We start from the raw sequence: 21,265 nt of genomic DNA, 5'->3' as shown, positions 1-21,265 counted from the left end.
GGTCAGGGGGACTATGGGTGGGGAGTGAGAGGCACCACAACAGGACTGGGGGGGACTCTTTAATTTTAATTACAGATTTTGGGGGGTTTATGAGATAATTTGCAATTTTTAAAAAAATTTTTTTTATCAGGATCCCACAGCAACTGCCACTGATCACGTGCCACCACTGAAAGGCATCCCCAGAGGGATCTCAACGTGCATATTCACCAATAAAGTAACCAGCACCCAGAAAGTTAACACCACTGCTCAACCTAGAAATTCTGCAAAAGGTGGACAGTGGCAGTGCTAATTCCCTGGGCACCAACAGATTTTGTAACCCTGTAGGCTGGATCTGGAGATGGGTCTTTCCAGGCCTCAAGAAGCCCCATAGGATGAATGACACATCTCTGTAGACTGGATCTGGCCTGGGGGTCATGTTTAACAACCTATGTTATAGTAATATGAACCAATCGTCTCATCTCCTCCTAAAGAATTTTACTTTCCTGTTTTTAATGTTCTATTTTAGGAAAGATCCATCAAGCTAAGGACACCTTACATGATAATCTGCCAGAAGAAACAGACAACTGACTATAGTACGTTGTACATGAGCTGCATGAATTCAAGAGCACATGTTAAACCTGTCTCACAAGTCTCTCTCTCTCTCATGTTGCTAACGCATAGATTTCTAACATATCACAATTTAGCATTTCGCTCTATAGTTGATCCACGCCTTCATACAACTGATGTAAGATGCACAGAATGGGACCCTAAGAACTTCAGCCATATCCTTTTCAACATCTAGCTTTACAATATTTAAATATGATTTTCTTCAGAATTAGCTAATGGTGAAAATGATATTTGGATGCGTCAAGAGCATCTGTACTCAGCACAAGTACCATCTTACTGGTGAATAACAACAACTCTGTACCACTCTAATGATAACTTTAAAAGCATTTTACAAACATTAAATGATTAATGTTTAAGGCTCATAACATCATCCTACAAAGTAGATACGATAATTATTTCCGTCTCATGGAAGAGGCACAATAGCCAAACAACTTGCCCAAGGACACACAAAATATTCATGATTAGATGCATAACAGAGCTTAGATCTCCTGACTGAAAATCCTGTGATTCCATGACAATACCAGCCTTTTTTTTCTGTTGCACCAGAGTTCATTCAGTTTAATGCATATATGAATATGCTTTGTATTTTGTATGGAAGACAGCTGTAAATTAAATCTTAGTTTTCAAGCCGCAGCATTATACTAAATACATACATCTCTATAAGGTCTGTCTATAAATCCTGCTTTCTGTTCATCTATTTTTCTTGTGCATTTTATAAAAGACTATCAATTTTCTCATATTTTGACCACTTTATAAAGTAAATGTAAAGGTGAAGTATATACAAGTAAATACAAGGCCTGTACTTCTTTTGTGGTCAATTAAATTTCCCAAACACACACAATTATCATTTACAAACCTGATCAGTGTAGCATTCCGGTCAGTTGAAAAAACAGTATGACTATGTTAACAAAACATTTTCTCCTATTAAATTTAGAACATAAATTACATCATCACTGAACAGTAGTTAACATGCATACAAATTAGTGGAATCTTTAATGGATTTAAATGCAAATTACACCTATTTAAAGAATCCCAAAACTGAATACCCAACATACAAAAAGACTGAATGAAAGAAAGAATATAGCCATATTTTAGGTGACTGTGCATACTCTTTATAGCCTTTCATATAATTATATGAAAGCTTTCCCATTTTAAACTTTTTTCATTTCTACATAGTTATTTTCTTCTATCTTTTTAAATATGTATTTGAACATTTTATCAATAAACTCACTTAATTCTCTCATGCTACAAGTGATCTGCTTAACATTAGAAATTTACAGAAATAAGAATTTTAAAAGAAATACATATCTAATAGGGCTGTGCAAAGCTTTGACTTAACATTTGATTCGACAAATATTCAACATATTCGACCTTGAAAAATGAAAGTCAAGTCGAATAGCAGAAGTCGAATATTCGACTCGACTACACTGGATTCCCTGTGGGGGGGAAGAAAAAAGGAAAGTAAGGGGAGGGAGGAGGAGAGGGAGAAGGAGTGCTTTCATGACTGATGTGTGGCTGGCCAGTGACCTGTCAGCATTCTCTGAGGTCCCTTCCAATCCCAACCCCAGTGCTCTGGGGGAGGGCCAGAGAAAACGCATAAAAGGCAGCAGTTTTTCAGCTCCCTGCTTTCTGCCTTGGGGTCAGTTACTGAGCTGCTGGTGTTCTCCAGCACCTCGGCGTCAGACCACGACGGCTGGAAGCCCTGATCGTCAACAGATTCCCTGCTTGCAATGCTAGCAACAGGGATTTCTGAGAACTTGGTGCTTTTATTTTATAACTACTTTTCATATTAGTTTATGATCATATTGGATAGGGTTAGTAGTAGCCTAGGATCTATTCTATATATAGGAATTTAGTTTATATTTTTTTTTATACATCATTCATTCTTTCTACCACATCAATGCTTCTCAATATATTATCTACACACACACAAACACATTTACCTAACATCCAGAAATCTAATCCACGGCGCACAGCACACTTAGAGGTTCCAGTTTACATACGAAGGAACACATTATGAAGCAGGGTGGAAAAACAGGTGGCCACACTGGCCAGCCTGCATGAAGGGGAACAAGGGGGGTTGCAAGTGGGGGAGCTGCAGTTTCTCCCCCCACCAAACTCAGATGCCACCTCTTTCCTCCCAGTACAAGGGATGAGGCTGCTACAAGCAGTAAAGAGAGGGGAGCAGCAGTGCCACCAGAGCCACTGTCTGTGCCCGAGATGCTCTCATGTCCAGACACAGCATCCACAACCTCTCCCACCATATCTGCAACCAGCACAGCAGCACACTCCACCCCTGTGTCACTGCCTACGCTGAGCCTTCCAGTGCCAGAAGAAGAGCTGGCGCTAGATCTGGATCTCAGTGCCCTGGCAAGGGAAGTTCTGGGGAAGGAGGGGGAAATCAATTGAGTTTGTGCTCGACACCCCTCAGATTTTTTTCCTTTCAAGCCACAAGGTCTTTCCCAGAAGGCACTTCAGAAGGTGCCTCTGTACAGGTGAAGGCAAGCGGCTCAGCTGAGTCCGCTCTTTCTCTTGCTGTGCCTCTGACTGCTGAAGAGGGAGAGAGTTCAGCAGCATCCACAAATGCACCCGCATGCCAGAGGGGAAGGCCTAGTACTAGTATGGTCTGGGATCATTATGAGCTGGCAGATGATCCCGCGTTTGCTATTTGTGTGCACTGCTGAGCCAACATCAGCCGGGGCAAGGGAACAAAGCGCATGACCACCTTGGGGATGCTGAATCATCTCTACAGGTACCACCTCTTTGCCACAGGAATGGCCTCTGCTCCCTCCACAGCCCCCGTCCCCCCACAGCAGAGGCAGGGCATCCTGGAACACTGGGGGCAAAAGGGGCCAATTGCAAATGCGAGCAAGGTCACTCAGACCACTGGGGAGATGCTTGCTCTGGCTGGACAGCCCTTCGCCTTTGTTGAGCGGCCAGGGTTCAGGCGGCTCCTGGCATTGCTGGCTCCATCCTACCAGGTACCCGCATGCACCACCTTCAGCAGGACAGAGGTGCCCTCCCTATACAAAGCATGCAGGGAGCATTTGAGGGAGGACCTGCACAAGGCAGGTCCGCAGGTGACCGTACACTTCACCTCAGACATCTGGAGCAGCCGGGGTGGAGATCATGCATACCTCTCCCTCACAGGGCACTGGTGTGGCCAGTCAGGCCATTGGTGGGCTCTCCTTCATGCCAAGGTGATGGATGAGTCCCACACAGCAGCAGAGATAAGGGAGGCCATGAACCACATGGTGCAGGGGTGGCTGGGCGCTGGGCAGACTGAGCTCACCCACAGCTTCATGGTCACCGACAACGGGGCCAATACGGTCAAGGCAGTCCATGACGCTACCTTTGCTGGCATTCGCTGTGTGGCACACAATTTACATCTGATTGTGAGGGATGCCTTGGAGGGGGACAGGGCTGCCGGTGGTGGTGCCAGCAGCATCAGCAGGCTCGTTTCCATATGCAGGAAGGGGGCAGGCTACTTCCACCGGAGCATCAAGGGGGGCAAGATGCTGCGGGACAAACAAGCAGAGCTAAATGTCCCGCAGCACAGAATCGTCCAGGCTGTGGAGACTCAGTGGCACTACACATACCTGATGCTCAAGGGGCTCATGGAGCAACAGAAGGCCATCCACGAGCTGGCCTTGCTTGGGGAGATTGGGATTAGCAGCCCCCTGACCAAAGCTGAGTGGGATGCCATCTCCCAGATCTTGCTGGTCCTCAAGCCCTTCCTTGAGGCCACTGAGACCCTCAGTGCTGCTGATGCTTTCCTCAGCCAGGTGGTCCCCATAGTGAAGGAGCTCCGCAGCTAAATGGAGAGCTTCCTGGGGGTGAACGTTCCTGCTTGGGCCAGCCGCTTCCACCAGATGTGCAGGCACTGGTGAGGCAGCTGAAGGAGGGCCTTAGGAAAAGGCTTGAACCCTTGGGGCCCAACACAGTGCATATGCTGGCTGCTATCTGTGACCCAAGGGTGAAGGGCACCATACGTGGCAGCAAGACACCGAGTCGCTGGAGGGAGGCACTTATTAAGAAAGTGACGGAGGCAGAATGGCAGAGGCGGGGGGAAGTGGAACAGGGGGATCCACTGCCTGAACCCAGCCCACCATCCATGAGCCAGTTTTCCCCTCCACCACAGGCGCTGCCAATATGGGCTAAGGCCATGGCAAACGTTAGGGGGTCCAGACCCACCAGACCCCAGGTTCAGGCAAACAGCCATCACACTGTGGTGTCTACCTATCTTGCCAAGCTTGTGGAGCCCCTGGACTGTGACCCCTTGGCCTACTGGGCAACCTTCAGCCTGATGTGGCTGGATCTGGTCACAGTTGCTCGGGAACACCTGTCCTGTCCACCAACCAGTGTGCAAGTGAAAGGGTGTCTAGCATGGCTGTGAACGTTGTGACACCCCACCGCACCTGCTTGGATCCTGGTTTGGTGGAGCAGCTGGTGTTCCTCAAGGTGAACCTCCCGTTGCTGGGGCTCCCCGAGCTCCAGGTACAGACAGAGCGAATGCCGCCCTCCTCGCTCCATCTGTGTCATGAGTTTTATCTGTCAGCAGCCTAAGGTGCAGTTTCCCCCAAACCCCTGCACCTATTACCATGAAAGTTGGCAGGCTTTGTGGGGTCCTCAGGGGCAAGAAAGCCTGCAGTTTTGAGCTCTCTGTGGCTTTCCACACAAGTCACAGGAGGTTCTCTCTCAAGAATTTGGGGTGCTGTTTCTCCAAATCCCCTGAACCTATCTTGTTGAAAGTTAGCAGGCTTTGTGGGCTCCTCAGGAGCTACCATTCCTACAAGTTTGAGCTCCCTGTGGCTTTGCACATAGAAGTTACAGGCAGTTTGCTCTCAAGAATTTGGGGTGCAGTTTCTCCAAACCCCCTGAACCTATCTTGTTGACACTTGGCACGCTTTATGGGCTCCTCAGGAGCTACCATTCCTGCAAGTTTCATCAAGATCAGACAAGAAATGCTAAAGTTATAGCCTATGGGGAAGTCGAAGCAGCTCAAATATTCGACTGAGCTTTGACCTTGTGTCGAAGTGGACCCGCTTCGACTCGAAGCGGACAGCAAATCGAAGCGGGACCCGGTTTAATATTTGACATGGCTGTCGAATCAAATATTACCTGCTCTGCACAGCCCTAATATCCAAGGTATTTTTAATCTGAGACCTTATAAAAGGATTATAGGGAATGGCTTTATTCCTTTAATAATTTCCAGTCATTTCCAGCTCCAGTTCCATGAGCATGCAAAGCTTTATGACTACTTAAAAAATGGCTGATACAGTTGAAATTTCCCCAGCGTTGGATAAGGTTGATGTAGTAATTGACTGGGGTGCAAAGGTCTGAGTGGACACTTCACACACTACCAACAGACAGTATTCGCTGTGGTGTTCTCTGGCATCCCAGCATTTACTGCTTGCAACCTTCCCCCAACTTTCACAGGGAGACATATTGTAATCCCGTTACATCTCCAAGGCTGATAACAATACTCCCTGCTCCCCCCCTGTAAAACCTGACTTTTCACATTTTATTTTCACTTGAAAATACAAAGGGGTCTGTCATCTGCTGTGGTATAATATGCCATAACTGGGTAAAGTATGGTAGAAAATCTGATTTGTTGATATGAAAAGGTCTCTAAATTTGCAAATGATATTCAAATACAGTACCTTAGGCTGCAGCTTTCATTGTTACTCATTAGCACATCTCTATTGTCTATTTGTCCTATTTATAAAATATGGTGAAATATCATGGACTTAATTATAACTAGCAAAGTTTTCATTCAGCTGCTCTTATGATGATTCTCCCTTTCTCATCATACCAAAAGCTCCATGGCCCAGCTAAAAGAGCAGTGGTCTGGGACCAAAGGAAGACTGAGTTATGTTCTCTTTTTTGCTCCCGACTGTCCACTGCAAATGTTAGTGAATCTGCCAAACTCCACCAGCAGGATGTTGACAAACAGTCTTCAAAGTACAGACAGGGAACAATAAAAAAAAAAAGTCTGTAACTAAAAGACCTATTAAAAGTCACAAAACTCACTACGTCAAAAATAATCAACTCTGTTTCCAAACAACAGCATCCAAGATCAAGCTGTCCACCATCTCCAGCAGGTCAGAAGAATGGCAGTTAGAACTCAGCATCAAGAAGGAGAAATAATATACCTTTGCAATTATAACGCAGAGTATTAAAATCCTATGCTATTCCAGTTAGCTTTGTAATATGACTGTTACTAACTGCTTTCTAGGTTCTGCTTCACAAATTTCATCCATGACAGGTCATCTGTTTCTTAAAACTGTGACGATAAATATCCTCTCACCATCTATTAGAACCTATCAGATATTGCTATTCATAGACAAAAGATAATTATTAACAGCCAGCTAATCTACAACACAGACTGCTAGTACAGTTTAGTTAAGCACTTATGCACACACTAAAATTTACTCACCGCAGTATTTTCATCAAAGTCAAAGGGACTGTTAACATGGTTAAAATAAACAGGTGCCTGTTGGCAAGACTAGAGGCATTATGGATCACAGCATCTGCTCTGCACATGTACACATTCTGGGCCTGATCCAAAGCTTATCAAAGTCGTTTCACTGACTTCAGAAAGATTTGGATTAACCTCTATCTTTGCAAGAAGTCTCGTTTTTTTACCTTTCTGTTGGTCTTCTGTCCCGTTAAGTTCTTTTTGTGCTTCTTCAATTTTATCTGTAAGAAAAAGAAAAATCACCAAATTAAGAGATAAAATAATCAAAGCTACAAAAAGTCAGTTCTTGAAAATATCAACTTATTATTAATATTTATTAACTTTCTTGACTAAGTTATGGGTAATGTATTATTCAATGTAAATAAATACATTGTATAAATTAAGTAATGCATTAATAGTAATTGTGCCCCATAAAATTTTACCATGGTTTACCAGCAACTAAATCTGTTAAATTGCTACTGACAGGTTAAAATACAGAGAATAAGAGCTAAAAGAATGAAAAGCACTGGCAGGGGATTTACAGTTGATAAGTAATCCACAGCATTTTCACATCATCAGTAATAACTCACATAGCTCAGAGGACTATATACATGGGTGTTAATAAGCATTATGAATGCACAGAAATGTTTTTAACTCATTCAAAAATAAAAATGGAGTATTAAAATAGCTAGTAAGCATTATAGGAATATAAACAATAAACCAGATTTGTTTTTCTAATAATACTTGATGTATTCATAGAAAAAGAGGGAGCTCAATTAACCTTCTTAATGTAAAAATATGTATATGTATATGCATCAACCAGGGTGGAAAAACTGTTGGGTTGTCATAGGTTTGTCCAACTGTGGAACTGGCCTATATAACCCATAGACCCAAGAGGAACAGCAGGAAGGCCATCTGTGCACAGCCCTAAGCGTGGAGGCTTGCTGTTCCCTCGGCAACCTACCCCTACTAAGAGATCCAATGGAGAGTGATTTGTTCTTCAGTTGACAGTAACACCAGGAAACTTTGCTAAGGAAATGAGAGGGAGAGAGTGCGAGTAAGAGAGTATGCGACTGTAGAGGGGTAGATTTATAACAAAGTAGTATAATCTTGAGAGAGAAAATGAGAGTGTATGGGGGGGATGGAGGAGTAGATTTATAGGAACATAGTACAATCATGGAATACATTTCTTATTGTACTATTCACTTGCCCACTTACAGATCCCTAGTTAGAAAGAGTCCTCTGCATGATCTGTGGGAAGAGAGTTGGTCATGGGAAATACTGCCAAAATCTAGCCCCTAGTGAGTCTTTCTGTGATAGACTTTGCCCTTCCTTCCTATCAAGTCAAGTCAATATCACAAGCAATAAAAATAAGCTATAATTTTTGACTTCTCAAATCATGACTATATTTATCAATAAATAATAATTACAAAACCCACCTTCAGAATTTCTCTACTTTCTGAAAATGTTCAACCAAATTAAAAGGAAGGGAGCCTAGAAAGTAATACTTTCTAACAGGTTTGGACATTAAGTACTGATCAGTTTGTCTGAACTTGTATTTTTAACTTTCAAAACAAATGAGATAATATTCTACCATATTCCCTTTGCAAATTAAAAACTAATCCTTCAAACCTTTATGCTTGTGAATAACTTCACTTCTGTAAACAGTCCCATGACACATATCAGGATTTATGTTCATGAGACTCACCCAAAACTTATTTGCTACAAAAAAGCTTAAAAAAAAAAGTCTACAGATGGTGTCTTACAGGGCAAACTTCTGCCCCCCTTCAGGTTGGTGGAATTGTATCATTAATTTCAAAGAGAAAAGGTTCTGCCTCTAAGTCTGCAACGCATGATTTTTTTCACCTTACTGGCTATTAATTGCTACTACAAATGCTATCAAACAAAAAGCAAGAGATTGCACATATCCATTTTACATAAAGTATTCTCACAGATTTGGGGGAAAATGTTACTCTGTTATACATAAAGGACTGCTGGCTCAAAAGCATATGAACTTCTAGTAATGCATACAGAGTGCCTGATCCTGGGAGGTGCAGCTGAGGGTCTAACAGCAGCTTTCAGAATCAGGCCTCAGTGATGAATCTGTTGTAAATAAATAAATAAATAAATAAATACAGCATTAAGAGATTGTTTACTTACCTACTCATTCCAACTGACTTTATAAAATAAATTTATCTCTCTCTCTCTCTCTCTCCCAGGAGTCAGATGAAAAGTATAATAATATTTTTCCCTGGGAAAAGGGCTGTCAAAGATAATTATAAACAAAAAATAAAAACTAGAAAGCATAAAAGGTGCAGCTTTTAGATGCACACACCACTAGTGCTTTTGCTAGAGAGACTAAGAAAATTAATTTGACAATCTTACACCAGGGTGGCATCTTCTCAGCAGCTGTGTGGTGCACACTGCATGGGCTACAACAGTTGGGGCTGCACATTGAGGTGACTATGGGCTCCTTCGACTACATACCACACACATGGGCACTTGCTCCCCCACTCCACTGCACTGTACACAACCCGATCATGCATGAGCAGACAGGTAATCCCCCACCTGCAAGCCCTGCACACCCACAACTTCCTACGGGCTCTCCTTGGGGGCCTCTGGGTGGCTAATTCACCCGCCACCATGAACTGCATTGTGCTACCCTGACCCCTGGAGCTAGCTTCCTCCTGCAACCATATGTTGAGGGCAAGCAAAACTCAGAGTCATCCAAACCCCAAGCCTGAGGACTTGGGCCTGCATGTAGGATGCCTGCCAAAGGATTTGGAAACACCTGAAACCCCAGGCAGGAATGGAGAATGCTTGCCGGTAGTAAGGCCACATACAGTTCTTGAATGAGTCACAAATTTGGAATTGATTTGGCTTGGAACATGACAAAATATTCTTAAAAAACAAAAAAAAACAACCCAAAATACCCCTAACTCCCAGAACTGAGTCAAGCAGGAGAAGCTGAGCAGTAGGGCTGTGCAAAATAACACTGTTCCGTTTTGACTTGCATTTTGATGGAACAGCATTTCATTTTGATTTGAAACCACTGTTCCATTTCATTTTGTCCAAACAGTTTCACCGCTTTGACGCTGGTTCGACATTTACATGCCCCCACTCCCTCCCAGGGTTCATGCAGCAGTGGGAGCCACCCCTACTCCACTCCCCCTGGACCAGCTACAATTCTGTCCCATGTTCCACCCTGTCCAGGCAGCACCTGCCCCAACCCCACTCCTTCACTCACTTCAGGGGCCTTGATCCACATGCCCCTTCCCTTCCACCACAACAGACTTACTAGCTGCACTTAGTTCTCCATGCTGCTGGGCTGTGCTCCTCGCCGCCTATGTGCTGCACTGTGGCTGCATGCACGCACAAGCCATTTATTGGCTATGTCAGGCCAATTTTCTGATACAGTCAATTTTCTTTATATCAGTGCCAACCCGATATTGGATCAATGTATCGGTGCACCTCTAGTATTCACCTCCTTCTGCCCTTTCTTAAAGATGGGTACTATATTTGCCCCTTTTTCAGTCTTCAGGGACCTTACCCAACCTCCATGAGTACTTGGAGAGGATAGCTAAAGACTCACTTCAAACAGTTCCTTCAGTACATTTGTCTAGTCTTTATTTCTTTAGCTCATTATGAGGATATCATGAGCAACTATGTGAAAAGCCTTAATGAAGTCAAAGTATACCATATCCACTGATCTCCTCCCATCCAGAGCCTGTCACTTTATCACAGAAGGAAAATTAGGTGTCTCAGGCATGACTAGCTCTTGCTAAATCCATGGTGGCTGTTCCCGATTCCACTGATTCCTCCAGATCTGGGGTGGACAATTATTTCAGCTGGAGGGCTGCTTAATGAGTTTTGGTGAGCTGTCAAGGGCCACAAGGGTATCCCTGCCCCTTGACACCCCTGGTCACCATCTTGGGCTTGGAAGTCCCACACCCTAACTCCTGACCTTTGCCACCACAAGTACATCCCCTTGCCACCTGGAAGTACTCCTTTTGGGAGGGGAGGGTTAACAGCTTGGAATCAGAAAAAAAACAAATCATATACTAAAAGGCAAAGACCTATTATAAACATATTTTAATTTTAATTGCAAAAATTTTTTTTTCATGATTTATGTTTGCATACGGTATATAGAGATGACTGCATCATAACTCAAAAATAAAGGCTTACTCTTGTATATTGTGGGGAGGGAACAGTGGGTGGGTGTGTGTGGGGTGGGGTGTGCAATAGGGTATGTTGGAGGGTGTATATGTAGGATGGTTGTGGGGGTTGAGTGAGGGGTATAGGGACACCCCTGCACACTCTCCCCCCCTCCCCCCAATAGCACACAACCCCTGCCACCAGTGGCAGCAAAAGCAGTAGGAAGGCAGTGCTCACGACCCATACAGGCACTGCTGCCCAGTGGTGCACAGCTCCGGCCAACACTGCACGTGATGACAAGGATCACAGCCTGGCCAGCCCACCTATGGTGCAAGGCTCCGCATGGCACATGCTGCTCCCAGCACTCATGTGACATCAGGGGAAGCCCTACACGATGGAGCCAGCTGCCTTCAACACTCCCTGCCATGCAGGTCCCAAGACTCTGCTGGAAGGTGGACAATTTTTCTCCTGAGATCTTCCTTTCCTTCGTTCCTCCCTTAAGAATCTTAAACTCCTATCATTTCATGGTCACTGTCACCCACATTACATTCCACATTCACAACCAATTTCTCCCTGTTCGTAAGCAGTAAGTCAAGAAGAGCTTTCCCCCTAAATGACCTCTCCACCATCTGTATCAAAAAGTTATCCCCAACACCCTCCAGGAATCTGCTGGACTGCTTGTGCACTGCTGTGTTTCCCTCCCAGCAGATGTCCTGATAATAAAAAGTCCCCCATAAGACCAAGTCCTGCAATTTAGAAGCTTTTGTCAGTTGTTTAAAAAGCCTTATCCACCTTTTCCTTCTGGTTTGGTGACCTACAGCAGATAACTACCATAACATCCCCTCTGCTGCTCTCCCCTCTGATCTTTACCCAGAGGCTTTATAAAGTCTCAGAAAAGACTAAATTAATATGTGTTTTGATTCCTACAATTTCACTATAACACTTAATCTAACATATTCCTAATTTCTAATAAATGAATTTTTGAACTATCTTCTATCCAGAAATAAGTTATAGTTACTAATAGTCAGATTCATAAAAAACACTAAATTATGACAGGATACTTCTCACTAACAGCCCACTAGAGAGCGGGAAACAAAGAGAGAGACAAGAGTAAGAAAAATTTTCACACTTATTCGTTCAGCTGATTTAACTATCTGCACAGATGGAAAACCCAGACTTGCCCATAGTTCAAGTAAATTTATAATGTATTAGGCCATCCATCACAGGGCTTGAAAGACAACTCCAGTCCTTGAGAATTCTCTCATCCTTAATTTAATTTAGGAAGTATTTATTACACTCACAAAGAGCGCTTCATAAATTCTGGGCAGTTACATTTCAAAATGCGTCTATAACTGCATGAACAGAGAAACCTCGGGATTTGCTTCACAGACATTAGCATTTATTTTAGCAATGTATCAACCAAGCATAACTGTACATATCTATGCTGGGGATTTCTGTTTGGCTAGCTGTCTTGGTCAGGGATCACACCTGTTCACATCCCTATCATGGGTAGGTTATAAGAAATCGATACTATAGAAAAGACTTTGGATGCCTTGTTTTCTCTACTACATTATTTCACAGACATTAGGGCTGGAAGAGACCTCGTGAGATTATTGGGTCCAGCCTCCTGCCCAACGGGCAGGAAGTCACCTAGGGTCACATGATGCTAGCAAGACAATCATCCTAATTTAACTACTAATCATCTGATCATTTAACTGCTTTTTCTTTCCTTTTTTCTTTCCTTTAGCTTCTGTAAAGTTCAATAATTATCACTGTTACGATTTCTTCTCAACTTCTATCACAGAAGACTCACTGCATATACTCCAATAGATTTAGATTTCTTTTTTAAATAAAGAACCCAAAAACTTTCATTGTCTTTATTTTCTTCATCTTTGATATGCAAGGGTAGAAATAATCTCTAACATTTTATTAGTACTCATACACACATGCACAAAGGGCCAGACACACATTGTCCTCATAGACCACTGCACTTCAGCATGTTTCAAAACTAGGGACACTGACAGATGTAAGGGGGGAAAAAAGGATATTTAACTTTTAGCTTGGCATGCCCCATTGAAGCATGCAATGTATGTAGACCCTGGAAGAGCCGGGTCAAACTGATGTGGGAAACCGTGGGTTTTCCCTTGCAAGCTGGCAGAGTTCCAGCCTGCAAAGGGTTGCTTAGGGCCCCCAATGCCCCACGCACTGGAGGGTAATGGGTCAGGAGCAAAGGGCACTGGGTTGGGACTGGCCACTGTTTACAAATGGGTCCTGGTACAAAAAGGTTGAGAACCACTGAGCTATAGAGCATGTAAACTCTAAGCAAGGAGGTAATTACTGACAGGCACAGGTGCATGTCTAAACAGCCCTAAGATACCCGACTTAGGGCTGCATGTTAGGTACCTTTAACATTTTGGAACGCAGAGAGCCTGGAAACCAGGCAATTAAGCGACCAGGGTATGTGATATATACCAACAGCAGGGCTGATTTCAATAGGCAGTACCCAGAAACACCAGCTGAGGTTGTGGTGGTCGCACCCACATTTTGCCTAAGAGGCCAGTGGTTAAACACACATGCAATAATGGGAGACAAAGGTTACAGACTCTCCTGGCATGAAGTGACTCAAACTCACAGTCCCCACTTCCCAAAAAAGTACCATAACCACAAAGTTCTAGAACAGACACAGTTGGAAGACTCCCTCTACCTGTCCTGCTGAAGCTTTTCCACCGGGTAACTGAGAATGCATATCACACAGGGCCAGAAAGAGAACAAGCAACACAGCTCCACAACCCAGAGGAGGGAAACCTGAGCTCCACCACTGCTGCCAGCACTCTGTGTATATCTTCTTTTAGCCATTGGCTAAAAAAAAGAAAAAAAAGCTAAGCCGGATATAACTCTTATAGCAGGGACTAGAAGCCAAAAGCCTGCCTTCAGATACATAATTTAAAAATAAAATGTTGGCCAAATTACAGAATACTTTACTTTCCAATACTATTTAAACTGTGAAATATACTAATCAATGCACACAGTAGGTGTAAGGTTGGCGTGTGGATGTTATATGTATGAACCTTTATTTCTGCATTATCTGAATGTGCTGAGATTCATAAGATTCTATTATTTTTTGGTACTTAATTATGAGAGAACAGATTGTGAGTCCTAACATGCAGGCAAGTTTTAAGATAAAAGCAGAGAAGCATTAATTCTGGAGAGAGATGTGCAAAGAAAATTGTATGAACTTTGAAGACAGATGCTGCCTACAGAGCAAGTGAATGAATTCAACGTGGAATAACCAGAATCCACCCCGCACACCCAACTACTGCAATTTTATACCTCCTCCAGAGGGAAGCCTCACGTTTCAAATATTCATACCAATACTGCTTACTTAATGGTGCAGACAGGAAGAACAGAGTCACACAGTGTGAAAGTGATGCAAACTTGGACCACTTCCCTAGGTCACAGGCTCACCTACCCTCCCTCCACCCACTCAGTGACAATGGCAAGGTGTCTGTCAATCCTTCCCAGTTCAAGAAATATTATCATCATTTCTATTGCAGTACAACCCAAATGCCTTCAGGAAGATCTGTTAGGTTTTGTACAAACCCAGAGGCACAGAACCTGTTTCTTAGGAGCTTACAATATTTGGCCTTGTTGTAATTAATAAATATAGTGTATTTATAGTACATTAAAATCCCAGTGCAGACAATGCAAATTGTAGTTTTAATTCATTTTAGCTACTTGCAGCAACCCTTAGGTTTACTTCAGCTATTTAAACACATGTACTACTAGAACTCTTTTGTCTACATTTTTAATGGTAGTTAACATATTTAAAATAAACCTTTTTCTGTATGTAACACACAGGCTGAAAACCACAAAAGGATAAGAAGCTTTTAATACGAACATGAGTTAGAAAAAGAAGTTTGGCATACTGCTAGTTAGTTATTTTATTACTATTATTATTATTATATCATAAAAACAGAGTTGAGATGTGTGGAAGGGCACGCAGAGCAAGTTAGTATGTGCAAAGAAAGGAAAATGAAGGAGTTCATAGAGTTAGAAATAAAAGGCAGGATGGGTTGACAGAGCAGACAGCAGAGGAGGAGAGGGACAAAGGGAAGCTGAAACAGGTAACCAATTAGCAGACAAAAAAACAATCCAGATTTAACTTGGTCACTCATATCTGAGGTATTTTTAAAGGTATTTGGGCAGGCAAACTCCACAGAGGTGTACAACAGTGGTTCTCAACCTTTTTTCTACCAGGACCCATTTTGTAAACAAAAGTGGCGAGTCCTGACGCAGTGCCCCTTGCTCCCAACCTGTTGCCCCCCCACCCCCAGCCCCTTTGTGTATGTGGGGGGATGTGGGGCAGGGGGGGCCAAAGCAACCCCTTGCAGGCTGGCATTCTGCCAGCCTGCAAGGGAAAAGTCATGGTTTCCTGCATTTTTCTCCTTTAAAGGAGAATCCATTTTTAAAGTTTGTTCATGACCCTTTTAATATATTCTTGTGACCCATTTTTTGGTAGTGACCCACGGGTTGAGAAACACTGGTCTATAGGAATGTGCATAAGACACAAATGCAGCACAAAGCAAAAATCCCAAGCTAATCCTAAAGTCCTTAACAGAGATGCTTAATGGTCACAAACTCCTCCAAAACGGTCACAAACTCCTCCCAAACTGTTTCAGGCTAGACATAAGGAAGAACTTCTTTTCTATCTGAGCCCCCAAGACCTGGGGCAGGCTGCTGCCAGAGGTGGTGCAAGCACCTGCTCTAGACTCCTTTAAGAGACATTCAGACATTTATTTTGCTGGGATCCTTTGACCCCAGCTGACTTCCTTTCCCTGGGGCAGACAGCTGGATTCGGTGATCTTCTGAGGACCCCTTCCAGCCCTAATGTCTATGAAATCTATTAAACTTAGGACTTGTCAAATTTACTGTTAATCAACAGGGTCCATCAGCACTACCATACCGCACCTACTCTGACCTGCAGCCATACTTTAAACTTGGGAATTAAGGTATTGGGGAACTTCTATTATGTCCAGGGATTAGCTTTGTACTAGTAACACCTGCTCCTTCCCTTCTTGCAATTTGCAAGAGATTTAGGTTCTGATGGGTTTGCTTCTGCTCCATGAAAAACAGAACTTAATTTTACAAAAACTGCTCTGACCAAAAGTCACATGCAATTTTCTTCTAAATTCTCAAATTTGGATGTAGGCCCCTCTTAAGATGCATTTCACTAGCAAAATACCACATGGATAATTCTGAACTGAGCTCAGTCATCATTTGTATAGCGCAGCTTTATAATAAACAGCTGTTGTTATTTGCTGTTATTGTTCTTATTTTCAGTGTTTGCTGTGTGTAATAATAAATTTTCATGTAATTATTATTATTATTGCATACACCAAAAACAGAAAATGTGCATACACCAAAAACTGAAAATTGTATACTGGATACAAAGTATAGGAAGGAATTCTGAATAATTTTCTCTTTCATCCTTTATCTGAATACTCATCTTTATTTCAGTTTATTTTTAATAGTCATCTTCACCATAATGTTCAAGAACCTCTGAGAGGTGTGTGTATTCATGCATTTACACACACACACAATCTATTTATAAATATATCTATATTGTCTATTATTATTATAGATATATTTATAAATGTATATTACAATACACTATATACATACACACGTATATATATATATATATATATATATATAAAATGTAGCAAATGTGCATATGTATGCATATGTATATGCATGTACACACACACACACACCCCTTTATAAATAAAATTTACTCATCAAAAATCAGAGAGATTAATGTGAGTTGACTGAAACTTTCAACTATATTTATTATTTAATGTCTGCATTCCAAATTCCCTTAATAAAAGCATCATTCCCTGGACAACAAATACCATCTTCCATTTCTAATTTAGGAAAATTACCTTTTTATTTTTAAAAAATTTTTTAAGACCTGGCTTCTTTATGCCTGTCAATTAAACTTTCCTAATTTCAGAAACATCCAATATGAGGACACTCCCCATTATACTCTTTTTTCCTTTACACATACTACAGCTAAATGCTACACAACTAAATGGAACAGACATCTTCAAAATATGGACCGTGTTTTCCTTACAGAGCACTTCTGTTCTACTTAGGCTTGTATGTTATGCTCATCACAACTGTACCCAAGCACCTTCCAGTAATGTATTAAGCAATATGACTAACATCTGCCAAGTGTTGTTTGTTCTCTCAAGTTTTCCCTAAGGGGAGAAGTGTGTACACTAGTGTGCCTTGTTTTGGTAGGGCAGGTTTGTATTTTTTTAATGCATGTTTCTACATATTTATGTTGGAGAAGGAACGTCGAAGAACTGCATCCTACATGGGAGTAGGAGGTTTGTGATGGTCCTCAGTGCCTGGAGCAAGTTAATTTATGAGCACGTAGGTGTAGTAAGTGATAGAATGGTAAATCAAACTGAAGACTATTTTGATTAGCAAGCTCCCACACCACTGTCTTCCCACTGCAGAATTAAACCCTGTGAAGGTAACAATTTGTTACAAACGGTCTTTTAAAAAGTTATAAAACCATCCTTCTCATACTGCCACAAATAGAAAAGTAATTAAAAACATTCTTCTGTCTGAAAACATTTACCTCCAAGAAAGATTAGATGGAGGGGAAAAATGTCTCGTTCTCCACCTCCACTGCCACATTGTGAACTTGACAGGTTTTGACAAACTCAGTTCCACTGGTACCCAGTACAGTGATGTCTCTGACTGCCTAGATCACCTGGGGACATTTTTGGCAGGTATGCCACAAATTAGCTAAGCATCCTTCCTGAGGGTCATTTCAAACCGGTTCCCCTGCCCAATATGTAGCTCTGAATCTGCTCTGTCTCTGATCTACCACTCTGCTTTCTGCAGCCTGCCCTATCTGCTTTTGTGCCAACTATCTTCTCCCCAGTCTATCATATGCCACTCACAAAGGTTGCTTATGCCACTTGTGGCATTCGTGCTGCATGTTGGCCACCTCCTAGGGTAGGAAAGGTGTGGGGGGAAAAAATATTTGAATTTTAAACCTTAACAACTGGCAAAAGGATTCAGAAGCAGGTACATATTTTCAATGAATAAATTTTAAAATTATTCTGAATTAAAGTTTAAATGATTTAAAGTATTCCACCAGACATTATATTTTTGATCACTAATTAATTAGACAAAACTGTTTTGTCAGGGAAATTTTAATGCATTTTTCCTTGCTTTTCATTTAGCATATTCACTGAACTGTATGGCATAAATTATTTGACACGTAAAATTAACAAAAAAAAAGTTATGTAAAGTAACAAAAGTTAATAAGAAGGTTGCTATTTTTTCTTCAGTCTAAGAAAAGGAGTCCTGGGGGGGGGGGTTTTGAGAGGGCCTTCCTTTTTTAAAAATACCACATTTTCTCAATGCCCATTATATATGAGAAATATGGTAAGGGAAGTTTCTTATCGTTGCAGGGCAAAAGTTAAATTACAATCTGCATGTCAACTCATAGGAGCAGGGTGGCTCCTAGCAGCTGCTACTCAATTACTACAAGGAATTAACTTTTTTCTTTATTCTATCTTTCAAAAAAAAAAAAAAAAAAAAAGATGTATTTTTTCCAGAGTAAGTTACATGCAAGAAAATAAGGTAATTAATTTAGGGCTGTGCAAAACGGCACCATTTAATTTCAACTTCCATTTTGCTGTTTCGAAGGTACAGTGCTTTGTTTCGCTGTTTCGACTGATCTGTTTCATTTAGTCTAAACTGCGCCGCTGTTTTGACACGTTTCAATTTTTCACCCATACGCTATAATGGAGAACTGCAAAAATACCTATAACTTTGTCATTTCTTTCCTGATTCGAATGAAAACAGCAAAGATGGTAGCCCCTGCTGAGGCCACAAAGCCTGTCAAGTTTCAAGGAGATAGGTGCAGGGGTTTCTAAAAAACTGCACCTCAAGGTGCTGATAAGCAAAACTCAAGTCACGTATGTGTATTAAGGTGGAGCAGGGTGAAAACAGGAGGCATGGTAGCCCCTGCCACCTGAATCCTGACCGCTCAAAAGAGAAGGGCTGGTTATCAACAGTAAGGATCTCCCCAATGCCCTGGGTGACACCTTGCTCACCTTGGGAACGCCCTCTCCCACCCCCACTGTTCCAGGGTGGCCTGCCTCTGCTTTGGTGGGGTGGGGGCCTTCGAGCTAGAGGGGTTGTGGCTGGTGCTTTTGGAGCGGATGAAGACTCAGGCAATGGCACTGCTCCTCTCTCCTTGCTGCCAGTAGAACCAGAAGTCTCATATCTGCTATTTGTAGGAAAGGGCTGCATCTCAGTTCGGGAGGTGGGGATTACAGCTCTCCCTCTGCCCCCTCTTCCACCCCTCCCTGAAGGCTTGTCAGATGCCTTTTCAGCATGCTTCATGGTGCTTGGCATGCTGGAAAATCTGTGTTCTTCTGTAATGTAAGATGTATTTACTTAATATACATAGATAATTGTATGTATGTATTTATGTAATGTATGTATGTAAATATGTAATAAATAAAATATATACATGTATGTATGTGTTCCTGTATAAATTGTACATTATAATATGCAATATATGCTGAACTTCCCTTAACAGTGAATGGAATGCACACTATGAGAGAAAGCACATATTTCTTTTCTGGGGGAAAAGAATCAAAATAAACTAACAAAAACAAAAAGAGGATTTTGGGGGAGGAATAAATTGAAAGGAATAAGTATAATAATAAAGGGTATTAGCAAAAGAAAAGTCATTGGATTCCACTTGCTAGGAACAAGCCAGTAAGCAGGAAGTGACAGCCTTTCTGATGCTGCTGAAAGACACAGCTCAGTAAGCTGACCCCAAAGCACAGAGAAAGCTCAGTTTAAACAATGCTTTTAATGCTGTTTTTCTGTCTCTCTGCCAGAGCACTGGGATTGGAAGGGACCTCAGGGAAGGAACACAGTCACTGTCCAGCTACACGTCAATATCAGAGCAGTCCTCCCCTCTTCCCGCTACCTTTCCTTAGTTTCTGTTTAGCTGCAAGAAAGCCCTAATTTCATTTCAAAGCTGTTTCGAAGACTTTCATTTAGTTTTGATGTTGCTGTTTCAAGCTCAAAACACGTCAAAACAGCTTTGAAATGAAACGCCTGTCAAAATTTTGCAAAGCCTAGTAATTATATTTCACTATGGTCCATGAACATACGTACTGTGAATTCTATTGAGGGGGGGAAATCAATGACAAGTCTGTGTGCCCAAGGGCCTTTTATGTCCCTTGCCAGTTGCATGTCAAATTGTGTCTTGCCCTTCCTAATTTTCCCCCTGTGTGTTTCTGAGATACTTGTGTCATATATATTAGATATGTACAGTGGCTCCAATCCCGCAATTATTTGTGCTTTGCTTTGATCTTGACAGTAGTCCTGCTAAGCTCAGAGGGACTACTGAGGTCATTAAATTACATACAAATTTGCAAAATTAAGTCTACTGTCAGTTCTCCACATTATGAACCTATACCCTCCACACTGAATGGGACCACCATCAAACTCAAACCTACAAACAAATGACTGAAATTGCAGGATTGGAGCCACTGTATCCATCTAACACACACACACACAAACTTAGCATTGATTTTTTTGTTGTTGAATACATAGTACATGTCTTCATGGATTACTTGTATTCATTTCTCCACATTGCACAGTGTGAGAATTTCTATAATCAAATTATTAAACACAATGAAAAATCAGTTGCTCTGAAAAGAAAGATCCTTGAGAAATGATTACCTGGGCTGCTAGGTTAGAAAACAACTAGAAATTAAATACCTATTAGTCTTTTGAAAGGGAAGAAAACTACGAAGAAAACCACTTAAAAGTAAAAGGAGAAAATCACCAGCTGAATAACCTCATGGAGGCAACTTTTTACACTGTATGAAAAAAACCCTTATTTAACAGCTTTCATAGATTTCATAGACATTAGGGCTGGAAGGGACCTCGGGAGATCATCGAGTCCAGCCCCCTGCCCAAAGGGCAGGAAGT

The 21,265-nt window shown here is 42.0% G+C and overlaps 1 protein-coding gene across 3 annotated transcripts in view; it reads right to left on the bottom strand.

Annotated features, from left to right (window-relative positions):
- HIVEP1 (human immunodeficiency virus type I enhancer binding protein 1) overlaps positions 1-21,265 on the bottom strand; it is a 180,732-nt gene that overhangs the window by 71,473 nt on the left and 87,994 nt on the right. For all 3 annotated transcript variants that reach the window (XM_019543335.1, XM_019543321.1, XM_019543330.1), the window contains exon 3: positions 7,255-7,308. In XM_019543335.1, coding sequence (XP_019398880.1) covers positions 7,255-7,308 — 54 coding nt within the window. The remainder of the gene's footprint in view (positions 1-7,254; positions 7,309-21,265) is intronic.

This window comes from Crocodylus porosus, unplaced genomic scaffold (assembly GCF_001723895.1).
Source record: "Crocodylus porosus isolate Cpor-Errol unplaced genomic scaffold, CroPor_comp1, whole genome shotgun sequence".
NCBI lineage: Eukaryota > Metazoa > Chordata > Crocodylia > Crocodylidae > Crocodylus > Crocodylus porosus.
The sequence above is the reverse complement of the archived record's forward strand: the minus strand, read 5'-3'. Positions and strand labels throughout refer to the sequence as shown.